Source organism: Marmota marmota, unplaced genomic scaffold, assembly GCF_001458135.2.
Source record: "Marmota marmota marmota unplaced genomic scaffold, marMar, whole genome shotgun sequence".
In the NCBI taxonomy this organism is placed as follows: domain Eukaryota; kingdom Metazoa; phylum Chordata; class Mammalia; order Rodentia; family Sciuridae; genus Marmota; species Marmota marmota.
Genome location: NW_026000005.1, coordinates 29,881,417 through 29,906,113, shown reverse-complemented (window position 1 = coordinate 29,906,113; position 24,697 = coordinate 29,881,417). Strand labels below are relative to the sequence as shown.

General features: G+C 32.7%; 1 protein-coding gene across 1 annotated transcript in view; it reads left to right on the top strand.

The window, feature by feature from the left end:
• Window positions 1-5,225: 5,225 nt before the first annotated feature.
• Window positions 5,226-24,697, top strand: part of LOC125618340 (receptor tyrosine-protein kinase erbB-4-like) — a 93,493-nt gene continuing 74,021 nt past the window's right edge. The window contains exons 1-3 of the mRNA XM_048808986.1: window positions 5,226-5,270; window positions 7,960-8,114; window positions 15,494-15,568. Of these exons, the coding sequence (XP_048664943.1) occupies window positions 5,226-5,270; window positions 7,960-8,114; window positions 15,494-15,568 (275 nt within the window). The remainder of the gene's footprint in view (window positions 5,271-7,959; window positions 8,115-15,493; window positions 15,569-24,697) is intronic.

The window sequence follows — 24,697 nt, the reverse complement described above, 5'->3', positions numbered from 1 at the left end:
TTCAAATCTTAACTTCATTTCTTCCTAATTGAAATGTTCAACTTTTGACAAACACCCTAATCATTCTAAACTTGGATTTGTTTCCTTCTTCCCTCCCTCCTCACTTCCTTTTTGAAATGGGGTCTCATTGTGTTACACAGGCTGGTCTTGAACTCCTGGTCTCAAGTGATCCCCCTGCTCAGACTCCAAAGTAGCTGGGACTACAAGCACTCACTATTGCACTTGGCTAAACTTGTTTTCTTATATGAAAAATAGGAATAACAATGGAATAAGGTCTTAAGTTCCAGCAATAGAAATTATTGTCATAATTTCCTTTTGTGTCTATTATTCTGAGCTGTTTAAATGGTTCAGTGAAATAGTCATGTTAAAAACTGCTGAAAATAATCAAATGCAATTCACATTTACCAAAATTATTGGGAGAGCATACACACACACACACACACACACACACACACACACATGAATGCACACACATGCAGTGTGTGCATGTGTGTTTGTGTGTGTATTAGAAGAGAACAAATCCTCAAAAGAGAATTTTTTTGAAGGGAGAAAGAAAAAATAATCAATTCCTGGCTGATGAGCATTCAAATATGCGTCATATCACTAACTGTATTTCTGTATTTCTTAACTATAATGCATAATCAATTTAGAATGAAAGAAAAAGATAATTGCAATGGAACCTTAAAACTTCCTGCCTACCTGGACACAGGGGCACACATCTGTTATCCCAGCGACTCAGGAGGACTGCAAATTCAAGGCCAGCCTTGCTCATTTAGCAAGATCCTCAGCAACTTACAAGTCCTTGTGTCAAAATTAAAAAATAAAAACCCTGGGAAGATAGCTCAGTGGTAAAATGTCCTTGGGTTCAATCCCTTGTACCAAAAAGTAAAAAAAAAATAATAAAATTAAAACCTTTCTGTCAACTCTTCTGAAACTTTCAGATGAACACAGAAACATTAACGATTGTACCAGTCTAAAAATCTTTGCAGGCATTTTTATTTTTAAGAATCACAACCCCTCATTGAAACAATATGTTTCTCCTTTACAGAAGATATTTAGGAAATTAAACTTAGAAAAGTTGAAGTATTTAAGTCCTAGAAATATCACTGTTGATTGTGGGTTTTAGTTTTGGAAGACTAGCCACTTGTGATTACAGAATCGGTTGAGCTAACACACAAGTATTACAGCAAAAACAAGTGAAACAAACTTAGCACGCAAAGTTCACGCTCAACAGACTAATTTGTTAGGTCAAATTCAAGTGGAAGGGGAACTCTGGCAAAGTCACAGTAAAGTCACTAGGGGGCAGGGAAGGAAAAGAGCAACGGTGGCAACAGTAAAGGGTAGGATCCTTTAGGAAGGTAGAAAGGAAGAGAGCCACACAATTTTAAGTCTGTGGAAGAAAAAGCAACAGGTTGTCTCCATGATTTTTCTGACCTGCATCATCCTCTTCACCTCTCTGTGTGGACAAGTGGGTTTTGGAGTAGAAGAGTAAGAAAAGTATGGCCTCTGTTTGAGTAGCACAAAAATAATGTGCTTCATAACCGTTTAATTTCCAAAGAAATTATTATCCAAAACCAGTAATTAGCTAGTCCCTGGCTTTGAGCTGTCATAAAATTTTACTATACAGTGTTTTTCATCCTCTTTACAGTTTAACCACTCCCCCATACCAGGTCATATGGATCTTTGTATTCTGAATGTGTCCTCTGTTGAATACTTTATATCACTCCTGTTGATGAAGCATACAAAAGAAAACCTGTTTTTATAATTAAGAGTTTAAATTTAAGAAAATTCATAAAAGGTTTGATCTATAACAAACTAATATCTCATACTTAAAATGCAAAAAGCATGTAACTGCCTATGTACACACATAATTAAACCACCTATTTATGCTATTCATTTTGAAAGCCAAACTAATTATTCTGCCTTGGAATACATAGAGTTGTAATATAACCAACAGAAAACATTGTTCAACCTTTGGACTTCTGTTATTTATGAAGGGTTTAAGTATTCAATTGGGAAAAATAATTCATCACTCTAGGAATAATATGTTTGAACTTGTCACCTAATCAATTGGTGGTTTGGAATGGTAGGTCAGGGAAAAAAGGCATGAAATAATCAATAAATTGGCTACACATATTAGTCAAATTTTGTTAATTACTCTAAATAACATTCAAAATTGTCCTTACCCAGTTCTTCAACCTCTTGTACATTAGTAGGAATGAGGTAGTTGGAACATATTATAGATGACTGATACCCAATTATGGAAATGAAACATTTAGAAGGGACTTTGGAAAATTTAGGTATTGATAACCATTTAATACACAAATAGTCCAAAAAAATTATGAATGCAAGAAGGATAACCATCATCCCAATAGATTTCAATTAGGAAGTTTTAGTATTTACCCATTAAACTATTTTTAAACATTTTATACCATAAAGAATTACTTCAAAAAGAATTGAGATTGAAAAAAATGTTGTGATATTAGATCAATAATCTAAGAAAATAAAATCCACCATAAAAGATATTTTTTTCTAATTCTCTAAGGCAGATATTTTGAAAGGAGAAAAGAAATCAAAGCGTTTTTTGAAGTTTCACCAAAAATAAATTGAAGACTCTTGGGATTTGAAGGACAAGGATGGGGAACATTTCATGTAACTTAGCAACAAGAAAAATACAATATTTCTTTCAAAGTTTAGAAATTAAAGCTTCATCCAAGAGTAAACTTTTATATGGATACAAACAGGCATACCCTTATCTAAAAAGGTACAAAGCGTTTTGCTGCGTCATCAGAAGAGTTACTTTTTTTTTTTTTTTTTTTTTTTTTAAATTAGGCNNNNTTTTTTGCATATATTGCATTCTGTTTATTAAAAACATTGTATTTTTACCTTTCTTGTAATTTTTACCTTTAAAAAAATCACTCATTCCTATTAATTAGTATTTTTAGTCCACCTAATTCCATAGACAGAAAACTAATTTGCTTAGAAGTAATGCAAACATAGTAAAAAGTATATTATATATTTTCTAGAGTAATTTCATAGGGAATTTCCCCTGTATAAATCTCTATAATAATCTGCTCCATAATATGACTATACTAGTTTTCAAGTATTGAAAAATTTTATGACCATTTTATCTATTAATCATAAGTCAAAATCATTATGATCATTATAAATCATATTAATGTTGAGTGTAGTGGTGCATACCTATAATCCCAGCCACGAAGGAGGCTGATGCAAGATGATCACAAGTTCAGAGCCAGCCTCAACAATTCAGAGAGGCCCTAAACAACTTAGTAAGACCCCCGTCTCAAAAGAAAAAAAAGATATAGAACTGGGAATGTTGCTCATTTGTTAAGTGTCCCTGGGTCCAATCCCAGATACCTAAATAAATAAATAAATAATATTCATTTCCATGACTTAACGTTGAGTGCTCTTTGTGAGCTAGTTCTTTTGTAGAGTATTTTCACAAACTTTTTTTTTCATTTTTGTTTAGATATTGTTCCCATTTTGCCAATGAATAATCTTAGAACTGTTAAATGAATTGTCCATTATAGTAGATGTATGGATCACAATTGTAGCCTCCCACCTTAGGGCGTTTGACTGTCCCATGCTTTTACTGATCCTCATGCTGCCTCCTATTATACAAAATTATAGTAGTGAAGAACCGCTTTATTAATTTATCTTATTTTGTAGGTTTTTACAGTTTGTTGTTTATTTATTCTCCAATGGAATTTTGATAGTTTATAAATATAAACATTAAGATAACCCCAAATTAATGCTCTTTGAATTGTCATAAATTACTTGACAGGAGGGAGTGAAAATAGTCTTATAACAAACACAATTTTTTTTTTCCATAATGGCAGCATTTGTTGGGCCAGATAATTAATATTACTATTTAATTCTAAAATTATGAATTGACATATCAAAAGATAAGAGAAGGTGATCCATCAAAAAAAAAATAGAAAGTTCAGGAAGGCTAGATGAGGCATCTGTGGAGGATAAGAGCACTTAATCAAGACAGTCTGAGATCAGTAAGCCTTGCAGTTATTAGCACAGTACTTTTTAGAAAAATTGTAATGGCTGAGCTCAAGCAGTGGTTCAAATTTTGTGCCTACTTAGGATGGGGATTTGCTTGCTTTCAGCCTTTATAATTCATGTAAGGTTTTTCTTTATTTCTGAGTCCATACATTGATTTCACAATTGGTGACAGTGATGGTTTTGTGTGCTAAGTAACAGGCATGGGTTATCCAACAGTTTCTGGAGACTTCTCCATGAGCCTGACACTGATAGAGGAAGTCATCAATGCTATTTGGAAATCACACTGCTGCCCTTACAGTTTATTCTGGTGAAATCATATTTCTTTGACTTGTCAATATTTCCCTAATGAAAATAATATATGTAATGTACATTTATATTGATAAAACACTGTTAATCTGAAGCATGCTAGAACCTTCTTCATTTAAAATGAAAAGAAATTGAGCTTATAATGATAGAAAGTTTCTCCAAAAGATAGACTCTCAGGAGGATGAGGAGCTGCAACTCAGCTATAGAAGATCTGACCCCAAGTTTCTTGCACTTATCATTTCACTTTATTATTATTTTTTTCAGGCAACAATGTCTTTAGTATGATAAGAAGAAAATGCTTTCTGGGAATATGCCAGTTTTATGTTAAACGGGATAGTATTATCCTGCCTAATTATGACAGAAATCTAGGATCATTGTGAGAGGAATAAATTTGAAATCAAAGATGTCCTTTGCTTTTATATCTTTATCTGTCTGCTGTTGATCTTCATTATTTAAGTTAGTTGATTTATTTTCACAATTTCCCCCATTCTGTGTTACTTTCACTATTTCTGTATAGTTCTGTTAAGAAAGGTAAGAGAAGGAGTGAGAGAAGAAAGAAAAGTTAGGAAAATCAGACAAAGTTTCAAGAGACCAAAATGTTGTCCAGAGGGGCAGCAATGGAAGAGAAAGGAGAAGGGAATGGAACTGATTTTCAAAATACATGTTTGTTTTATATAAAAGCTAGAGTGGCTCTTAAAGCTAGATTTTCTAAAAAGGATGTGCTGACACAATATATAGCCCTCATGTTGCAATAGCTCTCAGAAAAAACATTGGCCCTTTCACATAGGGTACACGGATAATCTTTTAACTATTCAGAAGCAGCCCCCTCACAGTAGTGGCCTAGCATTGTAGCAGGCTTTGAACTCATGACAATTCTATTCAACATGGGGTCCCTGAGTCATGGCATCCTGGAAAGAGAAGGCTGGAGAGTTTAGCATATGAATTCAAATTCATGTGAATTCTACATACAACTCCCTGTCCAAAATAAGCTATACCTTATCTCTATTAAGAGGGGACTTAGCATATTCATATGTGGCTCCAAGTAGAGCTACCAGAGAAAATAATCCTGAGAGTAAAATGCAATATTTCTATCAGGATTTGGCCTGATATTTAGTTGTATAATATATTACTGTGTCCAGAGGTAGCTTACAATCAGGAATTAAATATATTGCCTCCATTTTCTATTATTGCATTTATACATTCATTCTCTACAACTAGTTTTTAAAAATCTTTGGAAATACAAAGAAAGAAGAGTAAACATCATATGTATGTATATTTTTCAGTCCTTTATTATGGAAATAAAATGGGAAATCAGTATGTTTAATTTCTTTTGAGATTTGTTAGAATAGATTTTTTAGTTATCTCAACTTAAGACATTTTGTTTTCTATCATAATAAAACAATCAAATACTTGAGATGCTTAAAGAACAAAGAACAAAATACAATTTACTTCAGTAAAATAATCTTGAATATTAAATAAGAACTTAACTTTGGTTTCCATGTATTTTTTACATCTTCTGATATTGTCTGGATATTATTTTACATTACAAGAACTTAATAGAGAAATAATTCTTGATTCCTAATTCAGACTAAAACTGCCTAATTTACTCATGGAAAGTTTTATTCTGTGTTTTGCAAGAAGCATGTTTCTTATACCATAAGTCATGCCACTGAGCATACGTGCACAGTAAACCATTCCCTATAATAGATGGTATTATGTGCCTAAGTACCCATGAGCAGGTGTTAAAATTGGAAGGGTGTAAAGTATTCTTTTTTTGGGAGGAAATAAAAACTTAACATTAGCAAACTCTTTAGGTAGAATAGGAATTAGGTTTCATAGGCCAATTGTTCATATTTATTTATTTATTTATTTTTAAGTTTTGAACATCACATCAAAATAGTGAAATAGCTGCTTGATTAACCCTCACCAGTCTCAAGATTTCCCAGCCTTTCCCTGATTGCTTTTTCTTCATTAACAAACTATGATTCTTCATTAGCAATTTCTGTCTTTAAATTTTTAAATCTTATATTTCTTATTTTCCTTGTGCATTATATCAGCAACTGGCGAGAATTCTGCTTCTTTTTGGTTAATGTTTGTGGAGGTGGCATAACATACTCCCATGGACAGATTTCATCTCTACGGTCTGTCCTCAATAAACAGTCCTGCACAATATTGTGTTTATATTTTGACTTCCAAATTATTGTGTTTGTATCTACAATACTGATATAATTGTCTCCTTGGTAGTTATTGTATTCTATTCATGTGCATTGTCTTCGGTGTGAGCTATCAAAATTGTTGTCCTCTTCTTTAGATATAGACAGATGTTGGGGAGAATAATTAAGGGGAGAAGTTCCAGGGAGGAGTGGTCAAAGAGATTCTATTATCTTATAATCTTAAGACAATATGGTGTTCAAAAAGGAGGATTAAAATTAAATTTCAAGTAGTAATATTCAAAATATGTACATGTACAAAATTATAGGTATTGTTTATGAAAAATAACATCTTTAAATTGAAATGTTCTCAATTATCTTTGATCTAAAATTAAACTACTTATTATTTTTATGTGTTTATTATCCACTATATGAGATACAAATTTTTTAATTGATCCACAAATTCTTAGATGTCTAACATTAATTTTTAAATGTTAATTATGTTGAACTTCAAATCTTTTTATTATTGTTTACTAATCTGCATATTAATCACTAATGTATATTATAAATAAATATATAAAATGAGTTAATTTTCACTTAAATTTTCACACTCATATTTATATTATCTTCATACTTGGAAAACACTCTTCATACAGTTTTGTTTTTCTATCTGCTATTTATAATTTAATTTTTGACATTAACTCATCAGAATATACATTGTTATGACTCTCAAACTTTCAATATTGTTCTGTGATTTACTAAAATATATATAAATAGACTTAATGTGAGTTTTGGCCTCAGCACAAACTGATCTGAGATGAGAAATGACCTAAGAATTACTTTTATATGCCTAGCCTACCTAATTCCTAGTAATTCCATCATAATAAATTTTAAAATTTAATTTTCAAATGAAGTCCTTCTATAACCAAAAGACACTTTGCATTTCACTCTTCTATGTAAATCAGTGTTTCCTAATTTCTATTTTATCTTTTTTCTAACTATTTAGTAATCCCATTCACATGTTTTTAGTGATGGTGACGAATTACCCCCATGGAAATGGGTTATTATAAAAATTGTTGCAATATAATATAACCAAGAATGGATCACAAGAGTAAAACACTGACATCCTTTTGAAAAAGTCATTGAACCATTTTGCTGTTCAAATTAATTCACACTAGAGGCATGCCATGGATATCCGTTAACCCAGGGACTAATGGGTTTAAAAATGCAAATATTTCAAGCAAATGTATGTCCCTATAATATTTCCCCCCCACACCCAGGGTATCAAAGCTGAACTCAAACCTCTCTTAGTGCTATTTATACTACAAGAGCTACATCTCTATTTGTACTGCTGAAAATGTTCTCTCCAGAGGAAGAGTTATTTGACACCAAATAAACCACATGCTTATGTTTCAATGAAAAGGCACCCACTTTTCTTTGTATTCTTTTTCCTCTTTTCACATTCTAGGGACCTGACAACTGTACAAAATGTTCTCACTTTAAGGATGGTCCAAACTGTGTAGAGAAATGTCCAGATGGCTTACAGGGGGCAAACAGTTTCATTTTCAAGTATGCGGATCAGGATCGGGAGTGCCACCCATGCCATCCGAACTGCACCCAAGGGTAAGCATCCTTGCCAGTCAAGGGCTCCAACTTGTACGTGTTACTAGTCAGCAGGTGCCCTCATGCATCTCTATTCCTGATACAGTCTCCTAAACTCAGAATGTCATCATAAAACTCTGTTTGTCTTTAGAGAATTCCTTTCTAAGAGAGTCAAAGTTGTTTGTGCCCTCAGAAATATTTCTGCTTAACATTTACCTACAACCATTTTATTAATGCATTCAGGCCAGGAAGGTAGTGTTGGGTATAGTTTGGATATGGTATAGAAACTCCTTCAATTTTAACTGTAGATTCAAGATTCAGAAAAGATAAGTTAATAATCATACTTCTGAGATTTATGTTTAGTAAATCTTTATCAGGTTTTCTGTTTCTTTGTTGTCATAGCTTAAAGTGAGGATATCTCTCTTTGATAAATACTACCTTGGATAACTCCTTCAATAAAATCCAAGCAAAGGTAGTAATGGCAGAATAAAAGGAGACCTAGTGATATGAATATTAATAAAATAACTAGAATATTTTGTACAAGTAATTTTGTTGTTTGTTATCCTATAACCTAAAATTTCTTTGACTGTAATAGGATAATTTGAAGATGGTTACACACTTTTCTGTTTCAAAAGGTTGTATTGTACAATGTATAATGATCAGATTGCCTGTGATATGGGTAGCAGTGGAATAACAAAAACACATTAGAGAAAGAACACTCAACTATAAAAGAAGTAACATCACTCATCTAGAAAATCCCAAAACTATGTTTTCAAATTTACCTTAGTAAGGATTTTTCTTTTTTTTCCCCTCCAGAAAGTGCATAATGTTAGAATTGAGAGCAATTTCACATACTCTATCCTCCTCCTGTCCATAAACCCTCTTCTCCATTATGAATATCCAGAAGGCTGTGTGTGTGCGCACGCACGCACACACACACACACACAAACACTCTCACACACACACACACACACACTTGCTGAGAGTCATCTTGGGTACTTTCTATCTGGGAGGAAAGTGTGAAGTTCCATAAAAAGATTTTCTGCCAGATTAAGGCCTAGCTGTTAGAGGATATTGAAGAAGTTAAGCAAGCAACATCATTTTCTGCCAAGAAAACATCAATTTGCAGATGCTGCTACAATTTCCTAAAGGTCAAGAAATCAGCTTAAGTCACTCTGTGAAGTGGCAGATCCTCAAAAGGTAAAGTAATATTCTGCCATTCAAGTTTAAATTCAGTTTGGAAGAGCTAACTATCAACTCATTGGTTTATACATAAGCAAGTACATTGAGGATGCTGAAATAGTCACATAGACATTTTGCTTCAAGGAAACTAGAAGTAATAAACTGTGCTGCTTGTGGGTTTTTGGCACACCTGAGTTAAGAGTATTTCATTAAAAAAAAAAAAAAAAAACAACTGGTACTGCTGGAGCAGAAGAGTCAGCAACTGGAAGAGAAAAGTTTGCCTGCTAAAATCATCCACAAGAGGGTTTTATTGTTTTGAAGCTAAAATTAAACCAGTAAATTATTCAATATAATATTGATGTCAACAGCTGTTGCCATTCAAAATGAGACCTTTTGCGGTTTTTGCAAATCTAATTACAATGCAGCCATTAGGGAAATGAAAGTAGAGATCACAGAGCCATAGTCTGGATGTGTGGCTGGTGTGTCTTCCTCTCCACCCTTTTAAATCATGATTATATAATAAAGGAAATCATACATAGTGGAGGGAAACAGAAGTAGGGAGCAATAGAAAACGATCAAATTACCATAGCAGCAAAATTTGGATCTCAGCAAAAAGGGAATATGAAGGTGTAATAAGGAACAAATCTCACCAGATCATTTGGTAACTCTGATAAATAGAAAGAGGATGCCCTTAGCAACTCATGGCTGCATAATCATAGTGACACAGAATCCAAATATTGTACTCCCCATCATCTTTTCAGGTAAATGTATTTCTCTAATGACTGACTTGGTCCTGAGAAATTTTAATTGTTTTTACTTAGCTCCCTACTATCCTTTTTGTAATTGCCTCTATATTGTTCAAGTTTACTCATTTCATAAATGCTGTGATTCCCAGAACAAGTTATTTTGTTGTGCCTCAGACCAAAATTTAGGAGTTCCCCTGAGACTGAGTTCCCCTTATCTCCAAATTGAACATGAGCATATAGAAGTATCATCTGTCTATCAAAAGATCCCGGCAGCAGTGGGGTTGATGGGATGAGTGACTGTTTTCATTCCTAAACACATGTAATAGATGACCTATCTGTAGGTGTGAGCTCACCAGGCCAGCTCCACTTTGGAAAGCCGCTTTTCTTTTATATGCCAATATTATGTCAGGTAATTCAAGAACCAAGTTAATGGAAATGGTCTTTCCAATTACATTTTTTTAGAAGTAAAGTTCTTACTTTGAATACTGTTTAATGATTTTTCTGAAAATAAAATTACCTATGTAATACCTTAAAAGCACTTTTACTACTGTAAAAGTACATTAAACATATTGGCTCTAATAAGGTCTTCAGATATGTTTAAAATAGGTTATCCATTTAGCCCCTATCAGGAAATTCTCACCAGAATTCCTAAAGGAAAGGGGAAAATACAAAAAGACAACCAACTAAACAACAACAAGAGCAACAACAACAACAACAAAAAAAAGCACGTCTCTTCTTGCCATGCCTAGAGGACACTTTTTAGCACCATGTTCTTATTTTATTCATTCTTTGGCTTCGTTGTGTTGTATACTTGCTCTGCCTCAGTGATAGGCAAGTTCAGAAATGAAGAAGATGAAGATCTTAAAATCTATGAACTTGCAGTACAGTGAATGTATATTCTTTACTCAATTGAAGACCAGACCCTTCTCTACTATATTTTGAAATGATGACCAAGAATTTGAAACTGAGGAATGTTGTACCTATTTGTAATTAGCAACTAATTTGAATTTTAAAAGAAAGCTTGTAAAATAAATTTATTATTATTAGTTGGCAGTGAGTTCAGGGATTATAATTTCCTTAGTAACATTACTTCAACCCTTTTCAATGGATGTTGATTTCATTTTAGTCTTATTTCAAATCAAACCTATATTTGAGACATGAATTAGAGTTTATTTCATGGGACATCTTTTAAAACTCTCATTGAATTTTTGATAATCTTAGAATCATGATTTCACATGTGCTTTAACCTCTTTTTATCAATTCTTTTTATAATTTAAAATTCTATAATAAAAAATGTATTGATGGAGAGAAGAAAAGAAAACCTGCTTGTGGAATTGTTGTCTGTATCGTCAAATTATAAAATTTAAAAATGTTCTGTAATTTTCATTTCAAAATTTGGAGATTTTTCCCCAATATATCTAAATTGCATTTGTTATATGGATATATCAAGATTTATACATTATTAAGTATCAAATAATGTTAACCACAGATCAATCATCAGAATTCCAAATATAGTTTTGGAATATGTTAGGCATATTATGGATTTCTTTTCTGATCTTTCTGAAAACATTCTAATTTGAACATTAATTCTTTAGTTGTATTATTTCATATTCTATTTTTGTCTCTTACTTTTCATTTTGACTGTTTAGAGTTTAATATTTCTCTTGTTCTATGATTTTTGCTGAATAAATGTAATTTCTGTGGCTTATAGAGAAGAAGTGCATGAATTGAAATACTACATGCATCTTTAAATACACAGTGGCTTATACCTGGAAAGTGTGATTCCAATCAATCATAGCCTCACTCCTCTTAGTGTTTCATTTGTTTTTTTTATCCTTGGTTTATAAATGCAATTAAATCACAAATATCCTAATCAGTCTCCTCAAACTTCTTGAACTAAGTCTTGTCCCTTATTCCCTCTCTTCCACTTATTTTTGTATCTATTTCCCCAACTTACAAGAAGAAAAATTCTAGACTTAACAATCACAAAATTATTTTAGTAATTTTTAATTTACTAGATTTCTCTGCATTTTACACTGATGATCTTCATCTTCTTCTCAAGGTTCTTTCCTGATTTGGTTTCAAGGGCACCACAGTTAATTAATTTTACTCAATTATATTTCGACATGCTTTGGGCACAAGACACTATTTGATGTTATATGCCACTGGAGTTCCTTGGGTCTTAATCTTTCATTTCTGCTTTTCTCACATTATGTATTCCTCTTCAGCCTATCTGTCTACTGCCATTGTTTCAAAACTGACTATGCTGTGTGTGTGGTTCCCCCTTTAACCCAGACTAGCCTTTCCATCTGATGAGGAACATTTCCACCTAGATGTAGGATAACAGCACTAAACTCTAGATTGAAAGCATCAACCCTTCCTTCTCTTCCTTTAACACAAACAGAGAAAATCCTCCTGGATTCTCTCAGGGTGCTGTCTCTATTCTGCAAGCTAGAAACATAAGTCATCCCCAAGTGCCATAGTCCGGCTGGGCTAAATAACCGAGAGATGAAAAGCAACTTGAAGGTTGAAGCGGGAACTACTTTATTGCGAGTGAACTCAGCAGGAACTGAGCAAGAACTCAAAGTAGCGGGCACCCAAGATAGCAGGAGCCGCTTTATTGCGGGACAGCAGAGGTATATATACCCAACTGATTACAGACAGCTCGACTCAATTAACATCATCTAGATACAGCAGTCAGCCAATATGGATACCTCACCATCTTAATGGCTGGCTGGCATTACTTCACAAACCACTCCTCCTGGCAAGCTGCCATGCGCCATCTCGACTTCTTTACATCCCCAACACCCAAGTCCTTTGGTCTTTTCACTTGCACCTTTAATCAGCCACCAACTCCTCCCCATCCCATACCTTTGAAGGCATTTCTTGTGTCCTTTGCCTGTGTCCTTAGTGATCATTTTGGTAGTTTAGTCCCTCACCTCTTACGTAGCCTAAAACTTGTTCCATGTTGAACAAGACCCCAGCTGAATAGCCTCCACATAGCAAAAACATCTATTTAAAATACAAGTCTAGCAATTTCACAGTTTTTTAAAAACCATACAATAATTTACCACTCCATTTTTTAAAACATAGTCTTCTAAGTCTGGCTCTTTCTCTTAACTCTGTTGCCTCATGGTTTGTTCCGCAACTATTCGAATTTGTTTGTGGTTCCTTCTTTTATCACCCCTTAAAACTCATGCCATGCTTACCCCAGCCCTCAGTGCCCTAAACTACTGATCCATCCCAGAGGGTGACTACCACCTTCCAGAGTAGCACAAGGTGTCCCTCTTGTGTCCTCCTTTAAACTACTCTTTTTTTTACATTTCTTATTACACTTATCATATCATACAATACACATCTGTTTATGCATCTACTTCCTTCAGTAAATTGTGAGCTCAATGAAAATAGAAGTGTCTAATTCATCTTTTCTCTCCCTGCAGCTCCTAAAAGAGTGGGAATACTTTAGTAGGCATGTAATAATGGGCTTCTTGAATGAGTGAAGATCTTTCATTATTCACATTTTCCCCTCAAGTTGAATTTCACTATTGAATATTTTTATCTTTCAAGTGTTATTATAAAGATTGCAAACTAACCATAGCTTTTGAGATTCTCACTTGGAAATAAGAAGTAGACTATTAATTTTACAAAATGGCAATACTGTATTCAAAAAGCATTTTGAAGAAGATATAATAAGAACTTAGAAAAATAAGTTCTTCAGAATAGAATAAGAGAAAAATATATGAGACCATTTGGAAGATGGTTTTAGCAGTTAATTTTTAATTTTTGTAAGTGGTTTTTGATTATGGACTATATATATTACCAATTCAATGATACGCACTCTAGTTATTTATTATTGGTTTGTGTTCTAAAGACTTTTGTCACAGGTATATTTCCAAAATTTATATGAGCTAAAATTTGTCATTCTTTGCTGTTTAAAACAAATCCACAAAGCAAAAATGCAAGGAAATCAATTTTATAGCCAGTAGAAATATTGTAATACATAATGATGAAGCAGAAAGATAGTGACTTAATAATTATTTTAGGTAAGTTTTATTAATTCACTAGTGTTTGGAGTCATCTAAAGATATTATGCGTGATCTAGCCTTGTATATTGGCAACTTTTTAGATAATTTTATAACGATTTTAGCTCCAGGTACTTTTTCAGCTTTGAAAATTAAAAGCTTAGAATATCTATATCTATCTATAATATGAATATATATACACAAATATATATATATATACATATATATACATATATATATGTATATATATGTATATATATGTATATATATATATATATTCATATGAATACAAATTCTTTGTTACAAATCAAATACCTGTAGTTAGAATCTTAATAATTTCCTGGAGCTATTCATCTTTGATGGGAAGAAAATAAGAGCAATTCAAGTACATTGGAAGATGGAAGAAATAATATTTCTATAGTAGCTTAAAATGAAGTTCTAGGGACTGTGTATTAGAATTCTGTGCACTTACATGTGTTTATTTAAATGTTCAAATCAGTGGGCTCTTTAGTTACCTGGGTCTGAGTTTATTCATGTACTTAATGGTGTTTCTTATTTATTTGTTATTGTTTCCATTCAATATTAGGGTCGAAAATGCTTTTTAAAAATCCTGTGTTTATTTGTATGTTATGGCACTGCTATTTTAAAAGAAATCATCAAAATAAACTACAGCATGATGAATTCAGTTTAAACTTTTTGAATAAATTAATATTTAAAGATAAATATGTTCTTAAAAACAGTCACAACAAAGAATTGAAATAATCCAATTATGTAAAGTATCCATAGGAATAACATTAAAGCATGTTAACTCATTTTCTGCCAAAATCAATCTTTAATGATCATCAAACATGAGGTTATTATAGTGTATTGAATTTCTCATGTTTCCTTTTTTATTGATTTTGATTTTTACTTACACTTAAGGCTGTTTAGAATAACTCATATACATGAAAACAATTATAGTGATTGAAATATAAAGTTATTCACCAAGACATATAATCATAAATGATGCAAATGAATTGAAGTATGTTTGGAAGTTAAACACAGAACCAGGATAAAAATTCCTTTACTGTGCCCACATTTCCTTGCCATTCCACTTAGGTGATTCTGGCAATTCATTCTGTGTATCCATCGAGGAATTTTCTTTTTGCTAGCTTTAAAGTCATGTTTCAAAAATTATGTGATAATTGAAATTAAGAGTTTGACACAGTCAGTACTTATCTGATTGTTTTTATAAATGACTAATTTTTCTTTCCTTGTATTTTTTTTAATTCGCATCTTCTGCAGGTGCATAGGCTCAAGTATTGAAGACTGCATCGGCCTGATGGATAGGTACTTGGTGTGCTTGCTTCCCATGTTCTTCCTCCGAGGCTCCATGTGTGAGCACTGGTGCATGTGTGTGCATGTCACTGTGGATGGAGAATGATGTTTTCTGTTCTGTAATTGCCTGCAGGTGTAACGGTCCCACTAGTCATGACTGCATTTACTACCCATGGACGGGCCATTCCACTTTACCACAACATGCTAGGTAACATCTACCATGTTTCCATTTTATCACTCAAATCCTTTCCCAGTTATCATGGATAAAAAAAATACTAACCAGTTAGATTAAAGTTATAATTATATATTAATTTAGTAAGTTGTGACAGATACTTAAAACACTTTTCTTTTCCAGCCACATTTCTTAACTCTTTTTCCTTCATTTACTATGACTTGAGTCCTAATGAGCATTATATACAATTTAAAAACAATTTTACTTATTATTCTAGAACTTTAACAGAATATGTTCAGATTTTATTATGTAAATACAAAAAGAAATATTTTAAACAAGGAATTTGCTAAATTGACCAATGTTTATGTTTGTTATATAATTTGAATTCAATTTCTGATTTTATATTATTTTGAACCAGTTGGTATATTCTCTAGGTAGCAGAATTACTATGAAAAAGGCAATATAAAAATATTTTGTATAGGTAAAAGTACAACTAGAATTATTATAAAACAAAATATATTACTCATGTTCATACAAAAATCTATATTTGAATGCTTATAGTGGTTTTAATCATGAGGACCAAAAACTAGAAATTTCTTAAATGTTCTTCATTTATGGCATATACTTCCATTTTAACACTATTAAGTAATAAAAAGGAATAGACTCCTGCTATACATTACATAGATGGATCTCAAATACATTATGCTAAATAAAAGAAGCCAAACTGGAAAGAATACATACTGTATGATTGCTTTTATTTGACATTCCGGAAGAGTAAAAACTATCAGGACAGAAAAATCAATCATTGTTGCCAGGGGCTAGAGGTTGGGGGATGACATTAACTACAGAAGAGCAAAAAGAAATTTGCAGGGATAATGGAATAATATGTATCTTGATTTGGGTACTGGTCACACAAGCAAAAGTGCTTGTCAAAAACTTTAGAACTGAATATTTTACCATATATAAATGATAGAAAGGCTGAATTTTACTCTATACTTCAACAAACCTTAGTTTTAAAACATCTCGTAGAATATTTCCTAAGGATAACTTTGCTATTTTATATATTATTATATTAGATATGATGCAGTATAGCTTTCATATTATTGTATTATACGTAACATAAGATAGCTTGTATTATCAGCTTTGTGAAACAAATTAATTACATCTAATTGCAAAAGAGAAAAGTAATGGTAAAATGCAATAGGCAAATGAGAATTTTGGATGAAGTAATGCCTAAATTCTTGTGTCAAAGTATAACATAAAAGTACACAAATATATAAGTTTAGAGGTCAGTGAATTTCTCAAAATGAAACATTTGTGTAACCAGCAGCCAGATCAAAAGATAAAATAGTAATAGACTACCAGAAGCCCCCTTGTGCCCCTACACCACAGGTAACTACTGCCCTGAATACTAACATTTGTCTATTTTTTCACCTTATATAAATTAGTCATATAGTATTACTCTATACATCTGGCTTTTTTTTTTTTTTGGCTAACTCTTTTATTTATGAGATTCATCTATATCACTGACTTCAATCATAGTTTTTTCATTCAGACACCATTATCTTTAAATGTTTTTTTTAAATTTAAAGTGATAAAATACAAGACATTCCTTGTTTTTTTAGTGAAGTAAATAGAGACATTAAAATGCTCGAAAAAAAGTATTAGAGTGAATGGATGTACGCAATAGTGTCACTTTGGCACATGGGTATAATCGAGACTGATTTGTATAGTTAAGGTTAAAATTATGGGAAAAAAAAGATGAAAGAAAGTGGAAGTGAAGGAAAAGGATAGGGAGGGGGAAAAATAGTCTAAAGTGCAGTTTTATGAGCCCAGGTCCATCTTGGATGGCTCCTATGTTCATTAAATAACTTTTCCTCTTTGAGACATTGGTTCATTCACTGCCCTGTCACATTGAAGAGTGTTTCCACGTTTGTTGTGGTTTTCTTATAATTATCCCAGTGGACAAGTGAGAGAATATAGAATGGTGGTGAAGTGTGCTGTCTCTGGAATCAGATGCTCTGAGTTCAGAGTTGAGCTCTAGCTTTTCAGGTGACTGTGGGCAAATTCCTTGAACTATCAGAGCGTCACTTTTTCTTTTTTTCATGCATGAAAGGATGGTATTAGTAAAGTTCACCAATTGCTTGAGAAGATTCAGTGTGTCCATAGAGCAGTGCCTGGTTCATAGAAATTGCTAAGTAAGTGTCATTATATTATTTTTCTATGGATCAAAGATTCTCAAACTTTGGGAATGGAAGAACATGCCTCCCAGAGGTGAAGAGGGAAGTCTCTCAAGGCTGGGGACCTTTTATGTGTGGTGCTACCCTTCTGATAGACTTCTTGAAGGAAGGGAGGACATTTCTGTCTTTTCCCTGAGAACCTTGGTCATTATGAGAGCCACTGGTACTGATGGCCGCAGGTCATAAGATGGTATAATGTCCCGAGGGGCAAACTTGCAACGTATGCAGTTGAGGGGGAGAAATAAAGAATGTTCATATGCTTCTGCCCTTTTCAATGCTTTATTCACTCAAATCACTCAATACAATTTCATTCTATAGGTTCTTAATCAAGAAAACGACCATCCTTAATGCTAGGCACTGCAATAGACAATTAATTCACAGCAAACAAGTCCAGATTAATTAATTCACAGCAAACAATTCTAGATTAATTCTAAGCACTGCAAACATGCTTAATCATGATAGGCTAATGACAGACATTCCCTCTGCGTACTAAGTTCAAAAGTCTCAAGTCTTGGGCTTTAAGTCCAGCAGATGCACATTCACTCAGACTTTGGTGATCAGGTCAGGAACCAAGGCAGGCTTCTCCTGGGGTGGAGATGATGGCCGGCTAAGAAGAGGGTTGTAGGGAGAAGTTGCAGCTCTCACCAGGGTCTAGAAGAGGTGGTAGAGTAAATCTATGTTTTGAATTTAGCTTTAAAGCAATGCAACTCTATTCTTCAATGATAATGACTTGCCAGAATTAATTGACTTGTCACAGACTGTTTATAAATCAGTTTGGAATTTACATGAAGGATTTAGCCTCTTTGGAAAAGTCTAAGACCATGGAGCATTTTGACACAGATTGGGTAACTAATGAGAATAAGAGGTATCTTTTTTTTTCAGATCCTTAATGTTGCAGGGGATATTTACCCCTCTGTGATGGGTGTGTGCGCAGTTCACTGAAAACAGGGTACTAGTCTACTAAGATTTCAAGTCATTTTCCACTTTTAAATTCCATTATAGTTTTTTAAATAGCTCTTTCTTAATTAATTAAAGTGAATATTACATAATATGTGGGGGGGGCACGATTGAAATTAAGTGTTTTAAGTTTCATGAACCACATTTTAACTGGAAGATTATCCAAATGCCTAGCTTCTTTGAGTCACAGAAAATTACATGGAGCATGGCAATTTGGCTATTTTGAGATATTTTGAGTTCATACTCCCTACTGCCCCATTATACTGTATTCACTTTCCTATACCAGCAGGGGGAAAAAAATTAAAGATTTAAATGAAAACAGGTGAAATGTTTCCAGTCTTGATCGACTTCCATTTTCTAAGCAGTGTTATTCTTTCCCAAGCCTGCAATTTGTGAATTGGTTTTCCACACTCCATTTACCTTACAGGCTGCTGCTGGAATTTCTTCCAGGAAAATTGGATAGGACAGAATAGAATTTTTTTTTTTTTTTTTTTGCCTGTAGCCTCCCAGAATATGTTACCTACAATGAAAATAGTACCTGATACTTTAGAACCTATCCTTAACTTTCTGATTTGAATTAAAAGTGTAAAGATAGATTTTATTTTGATCAGCTTTTTTCCCATCCATACCTCCCTACTTTTGAAGGCTTTCCTTCAAGTATCTTTTAAGTAACATGTACAATATTTTTACTATTCTTTTTTGTATGCCATTTATTTTAGCTTGTCCATGTGCTATTTTCATATAGACTTTAATAAAACAAAATATTCTATTCTATTCTGTTTTGGATTGTCAAGTATATATGTCCAAAGCTTTTTAAAGTCCTAGTCTCTTGTTCCAGGAAGAACTGTTTCTTAATATCGATAGGCAAAGGCTCTATTGGCAAAGCATTTCTGCATGTTAGTTAGCATTAAAAAAAATGTGAACTAAGAATTTTTTCCAATTTATGAAAGAATCTATTAAAATGGCTAGATATTTGTTTTAGTATTTTTATCTGGCTTCTTTGTTCCAATTCAATTATTCTAGGTGCTTCAAAATATGAAATATGGTAATTGAACTCAGTTTAACTCTAACTCTGCTATGCGCTACTGCTTGAAATATTTTATATCTTTGTCACATTTTAATGCCTGTGCCACTCTTTTACTTATGGTATAGTGGTTATTACCCAAGAGGTCACATAACAGTTTATCCTTTATCAGTGTGACCCATGTGTGAAATATGAGAACGATGATGTGACATTCTTGGCACCACTTTCACAAATGGCACAATTATTTTTCTTTGTTTGTTTTGCCCTCAAGGAATGTAGTTCATAATTTATGTCCAAATCAAATGGTCAAATTCTCCCCTAGATGGTTACCTTAGATGAGTGGCAGTTGTATTATGATCCCTAAGTCCAATAAATAAAAGTGCACAGCCTTTTTATTATAAGTCTGTTCCCACATTCTCTATATTAAATTTACTTTTGAATTATTAGAGTTCGAAAGGTGAAGGAGACCATGTGAATCTCTTCCTTTCCAGATGATTTTGACCCACACTTCCCAGCACCCATAAAATTCCAAAATTGTCAGGGAATTATGAGAGGAGAGCAAAGCTTCACAGCTCAGTCATTGTTAATTCATTGAGTTCAAGTGGTTACTTTAAAGGGAGGTATTTAGTATCCCAAGGTTGTCCAAGTGGTTTTTGCATTGATATAAAAATACTCATACTTTATACTAAAGCTTTTGAAATCCTAGAAACATTAATGTTATACTGAAGCTCACTGTCAAATGTGACTAAAATAATCCATACATAGAGGTTTTTATGATCATTGAATTGGGGACTAAAATATAAAATCTAAAGAGGCCATAATTAAATAGGTAAGATTTTTATTATACTAGTTAAAATTGAAAGCAAAATTCAGGAGAAAGAAACTAGGTTGAATTCCTGTACTTCACTATATCCCATGAGCATCTTTTTATGGTGTAGAAATTATAATTTTTATAATTATTATTTTCTTAATTTATTATTATTAATTTGGAAAAATCTCAGGACTACCTGTAACTTATTATCTCAAAAACATCTTAAGCTTCACTGAAATCAATTATTGACTATCTAGTGTCTGTTATTTAAAATAAAAGCAAAAAGAGTAAGATAGCCCTGAAGCTTTTACTCTTTTCTTTATATAGATATTCACAGTTTTCAAGTGCTTTTCATATGCTATTCCAAGTTTTGACCATTGGCATTTTTTTCTTATAAAATATAATTTCGAAGTATCAGTATGTCATTAATATTACTCAGGATTTTTAATTATGATTTTTAGAAAGTTAGGTAGAGTAATTTCTGTTTTATAATGTTTAATTTTTAACAATTATCTTTTCAAGTAAGATTCATCTAAATTATCACCAAGTAAAAATATAAACACTTTGCAAACATTTCTGTCAATGTTATATATAATGATGCTTTGATAGTATGGGAAGTTAAAAAATACCAGATGTAGCAAAATAACCAAGACAATTCCTAATAAAAAGAAATTGCCTCACATTTTTCAAAGGCCTAAACAGTAACTATGATATGTGTTAAAGTTGCATATGTAAACAAGTGATATGTGTTAAAGTTGCATATGTAAAAAATTGTATTAAAATATAGCATATATTTTTGATCTTATACTTACTTCTAGCAATCAGTTCTTAGGCACATATTAAGATGTTAGTGAATTAGCATGTTTGCTCTCAGAATTTGGTCTCAAACTATTTTGCAAAGCAAAATTTCATAGACCTAGAGTATATTTTTGAAAACTAAAATAGTAATGATTTAAAAAGTAAAACTTTGTAATTCAGTAAAGGAACCACTCAATTGTTGTAAAAGATTCCTATTCCTGTGTAAACTACCACAAATATAGCAACTTAAAAAGCAACAACACAGTTCTATAGGTAAAATTTCAGGGTTGTGTTCAGCAACCTGACCATTTGGACTCCTTGTCATGAGTATATCTTCAACTTTGAAGCCAGAAATAATATGCCAGCTCCTTCTTGGAATCTCTTAGTTTTTTTTTTTTTTTTTTATCTCTAGAACCAGATTTGAAGGCTCCTATGATTAGATCAGATCCACACAAGGTGTCTCCCTCTGTTGAGTTATTGAGGCCTTCATTACATTAGTGAAGTTGTTTCACATCGACACCCAGATGAGTGTTTGAAAGTGAGAGAAATTGTCTGTAATACTGGGAGCCATCTTCCACTCTGCCTGCTATACCACCTACTATGGCAACTTAAATATTTCCAATGGTTCCCTTTTAATTTTTTCTTGTCCTGTGAAGAATTTAATTATTTTCTGTGTCTCATACCATATGAGAACCCCTCTATGTTTAAGAGAGAAATTGGTCATGCTATCTTCAAATAATTTATTCTGTTCTTGGCTCCCTAAAATCTTGAAGCCATCATTAATATATCATCTTAGAACTAAAACCACAGTCTATTTCTATACTATGAGGCAAGGTCAATGAATCTATGTTGGCTCCATGTGGTCATTACTTGTTTTGTGAATAAGACCTCACAATTATAATTCTGATTAAAAAGCCCAAGTTAACATCATTTCTACTCTTTCCATTGAATCATTTAACTGGTCAGTCTTCGCTAAGACTGCTCCAGACCTGCATTGTCTAACACATAGCCAGTAGTCACATGTGGTCATTAAGCATTTCAATGCAATTAAAACAAGTTAAAATATTCTACAGTGACCAAAAGTACACTATATTCTGAAGACAAAATGTGAAAGAAAGAAGTAAAACATGTCATTAATATTTGTTATTTGATTACATGTTGAAGTATTAATAATTTGGGAATAATGGGTTAAAAAACAAAATTTTAGATATTTTTACTTTTTTTGAATATGCCTCCAAGTATATGTTAAGTTACTTACATAGCTTTTTTTATTTATCTGTTGGAAATCCCTGCTGTAGCCTAATCATCATGAAATTATGATTTAATGGTCAGTTTTGTTAATGTTTGACCCACCATAAGAACAGTGGAGTGAATGCTTTCATGTATTGACACAGGGTTTTTATATTCATCAGCTTCACTACGTTACAAATGGGATGAGTCCAAGTAAAAGCATCTCTTTTCTTGAACCCTTGGTGTATACCTTTGTATTTGTATATGCACCCAGACTTTATAAACTTAAAAATGTGATAATTAGGGTTTGCATTAGAATTCTTGCTATTGTCTATATTAAAATAAAAAATTATTGAATTGGAATTATATTGTACAGACCCTCTTAAAATTATATTTTATAGGCAATATTGATAATAATTGTTTCAATTTCTGTATGCCATAAACGAATAATATTTAATCAGAAAGATTTAAGTGTACATAAAAGTTTCTGTTTTTATGCTTGTCATATATTAAGAAGGGAGTCAAAATTAATTTAGTTTAGGCCTACATTGTATTAGGCCCTAAGTAAGTATCACTTTTTTTCATATTTCCTATTTAACTAAAGGAATCTAATTTACTGGGACCCCCTTCTGTGATGTGGTTACATAAAATGATGTGTAGATATTAGCTCAAATTGCTCTCTTCATGCTTTTTTTCTTATTACCTCAGTACATTCCCTAACTAATCATTCTTTCATAAACATACAATTATTTTCGCATACTACGTATGTTAGCAGAAGCTAATTAACAGGGAGCACTTTGATTTACCAGCGAAATTCCCTCACAGTGATTTTATTCTCAGCTACCATCCACTCTCAAACCTAAAGTGGTTTAATTTCATTGTTATTTCACAGTAACTCAGCACTAAAGAATGAATGATAAGGAAAGGGAAACCCACCTCTAATAAACTCTGAGTGCTTGTAGCCATTGCAATTTTTATAGCATTCTGTTCCTCTGTTCAGAGTAAAGCATTCCATATGCTTGAGTCATTTATAGAATAATTATAGTTACTTTTAGTAGAGCAAAAATAAAACACCAACAAAACCTTTACCATAAAAAGTTTACTTGTTCAGGAATTTTTTTTAATAAACAAAGTAAGATCTATTTCCAAATCTACTTCTTTATTTAAATTCAGCACTTCAACTTCTAGAGTCCATATCCCAGTTTCAAGACCCAGAATGGATACCAAAATTATTCTATCAGAAAAGAAAGGACAGATGACAGAACCAAAGTACCAATTTTTGTTACTTGTCCAGGGTTGTGTTCCTTCCCCCCACCCCAAAGTTTCTTATGTTTAGTTAGAGGTTTGTTTGTAGTTCTCTAAAATCATTATAATATAGGTCTGTCAGATGTATTATGCTAAGCTGATGGAAATGATTCAAAAGAAAGAAAGTCTATATTTCAAAAGACAATGACATCTCCAGGCAAAATTTTTAGTACACAGGTAGAGAAGTGGGCCATAAAAAGGAGTAGAGAATCACACCTCCATTGTAACTGGAAGAAGTTCACAGTAAAGTGGTGAAAATGTAGGTGGATAGGAGACTTGATGGTGTGAAAATGGGACAATTCATAGCCTCGTTTTAAATGAGATCATTACTTAGAACAGAGTGGGGGAAGCAATACTGGAAATTCAAAGAGAAGATTTGAAGTAATCCATTGAACTACTTTCGAAAGGGACATCATGCTAGAAGCATGGTAGTATTGCTAGGCAGTGCTAAGGGAACATTTGAGAGGTGTAGTCATAGATTAAAATGAAGGATTGTGTTTTATTCAGCCACGTTAAGATTGTTTAGATGTAAGGATGGCTACTTGGACATTTGGTTTTAACCATGATCAAAATTTTACCATATGAGTACTCAAAAAAGGGAGAAGAATCAGTGATATATAATATATGATATGCATGGGAAATGAATTTTAGCAAAGAGTCATAAAAGTAAATTTAGTAATGAGGGAAGTTGGCATGTGAGTGAGACTAGTATACAATCAAAACATGATAGGGTCAGTAGATAAAAGATGGTTGGAGTAGAGATACTGGGGCAGGTGAACTGAAAATTAAAATGCTGCTAC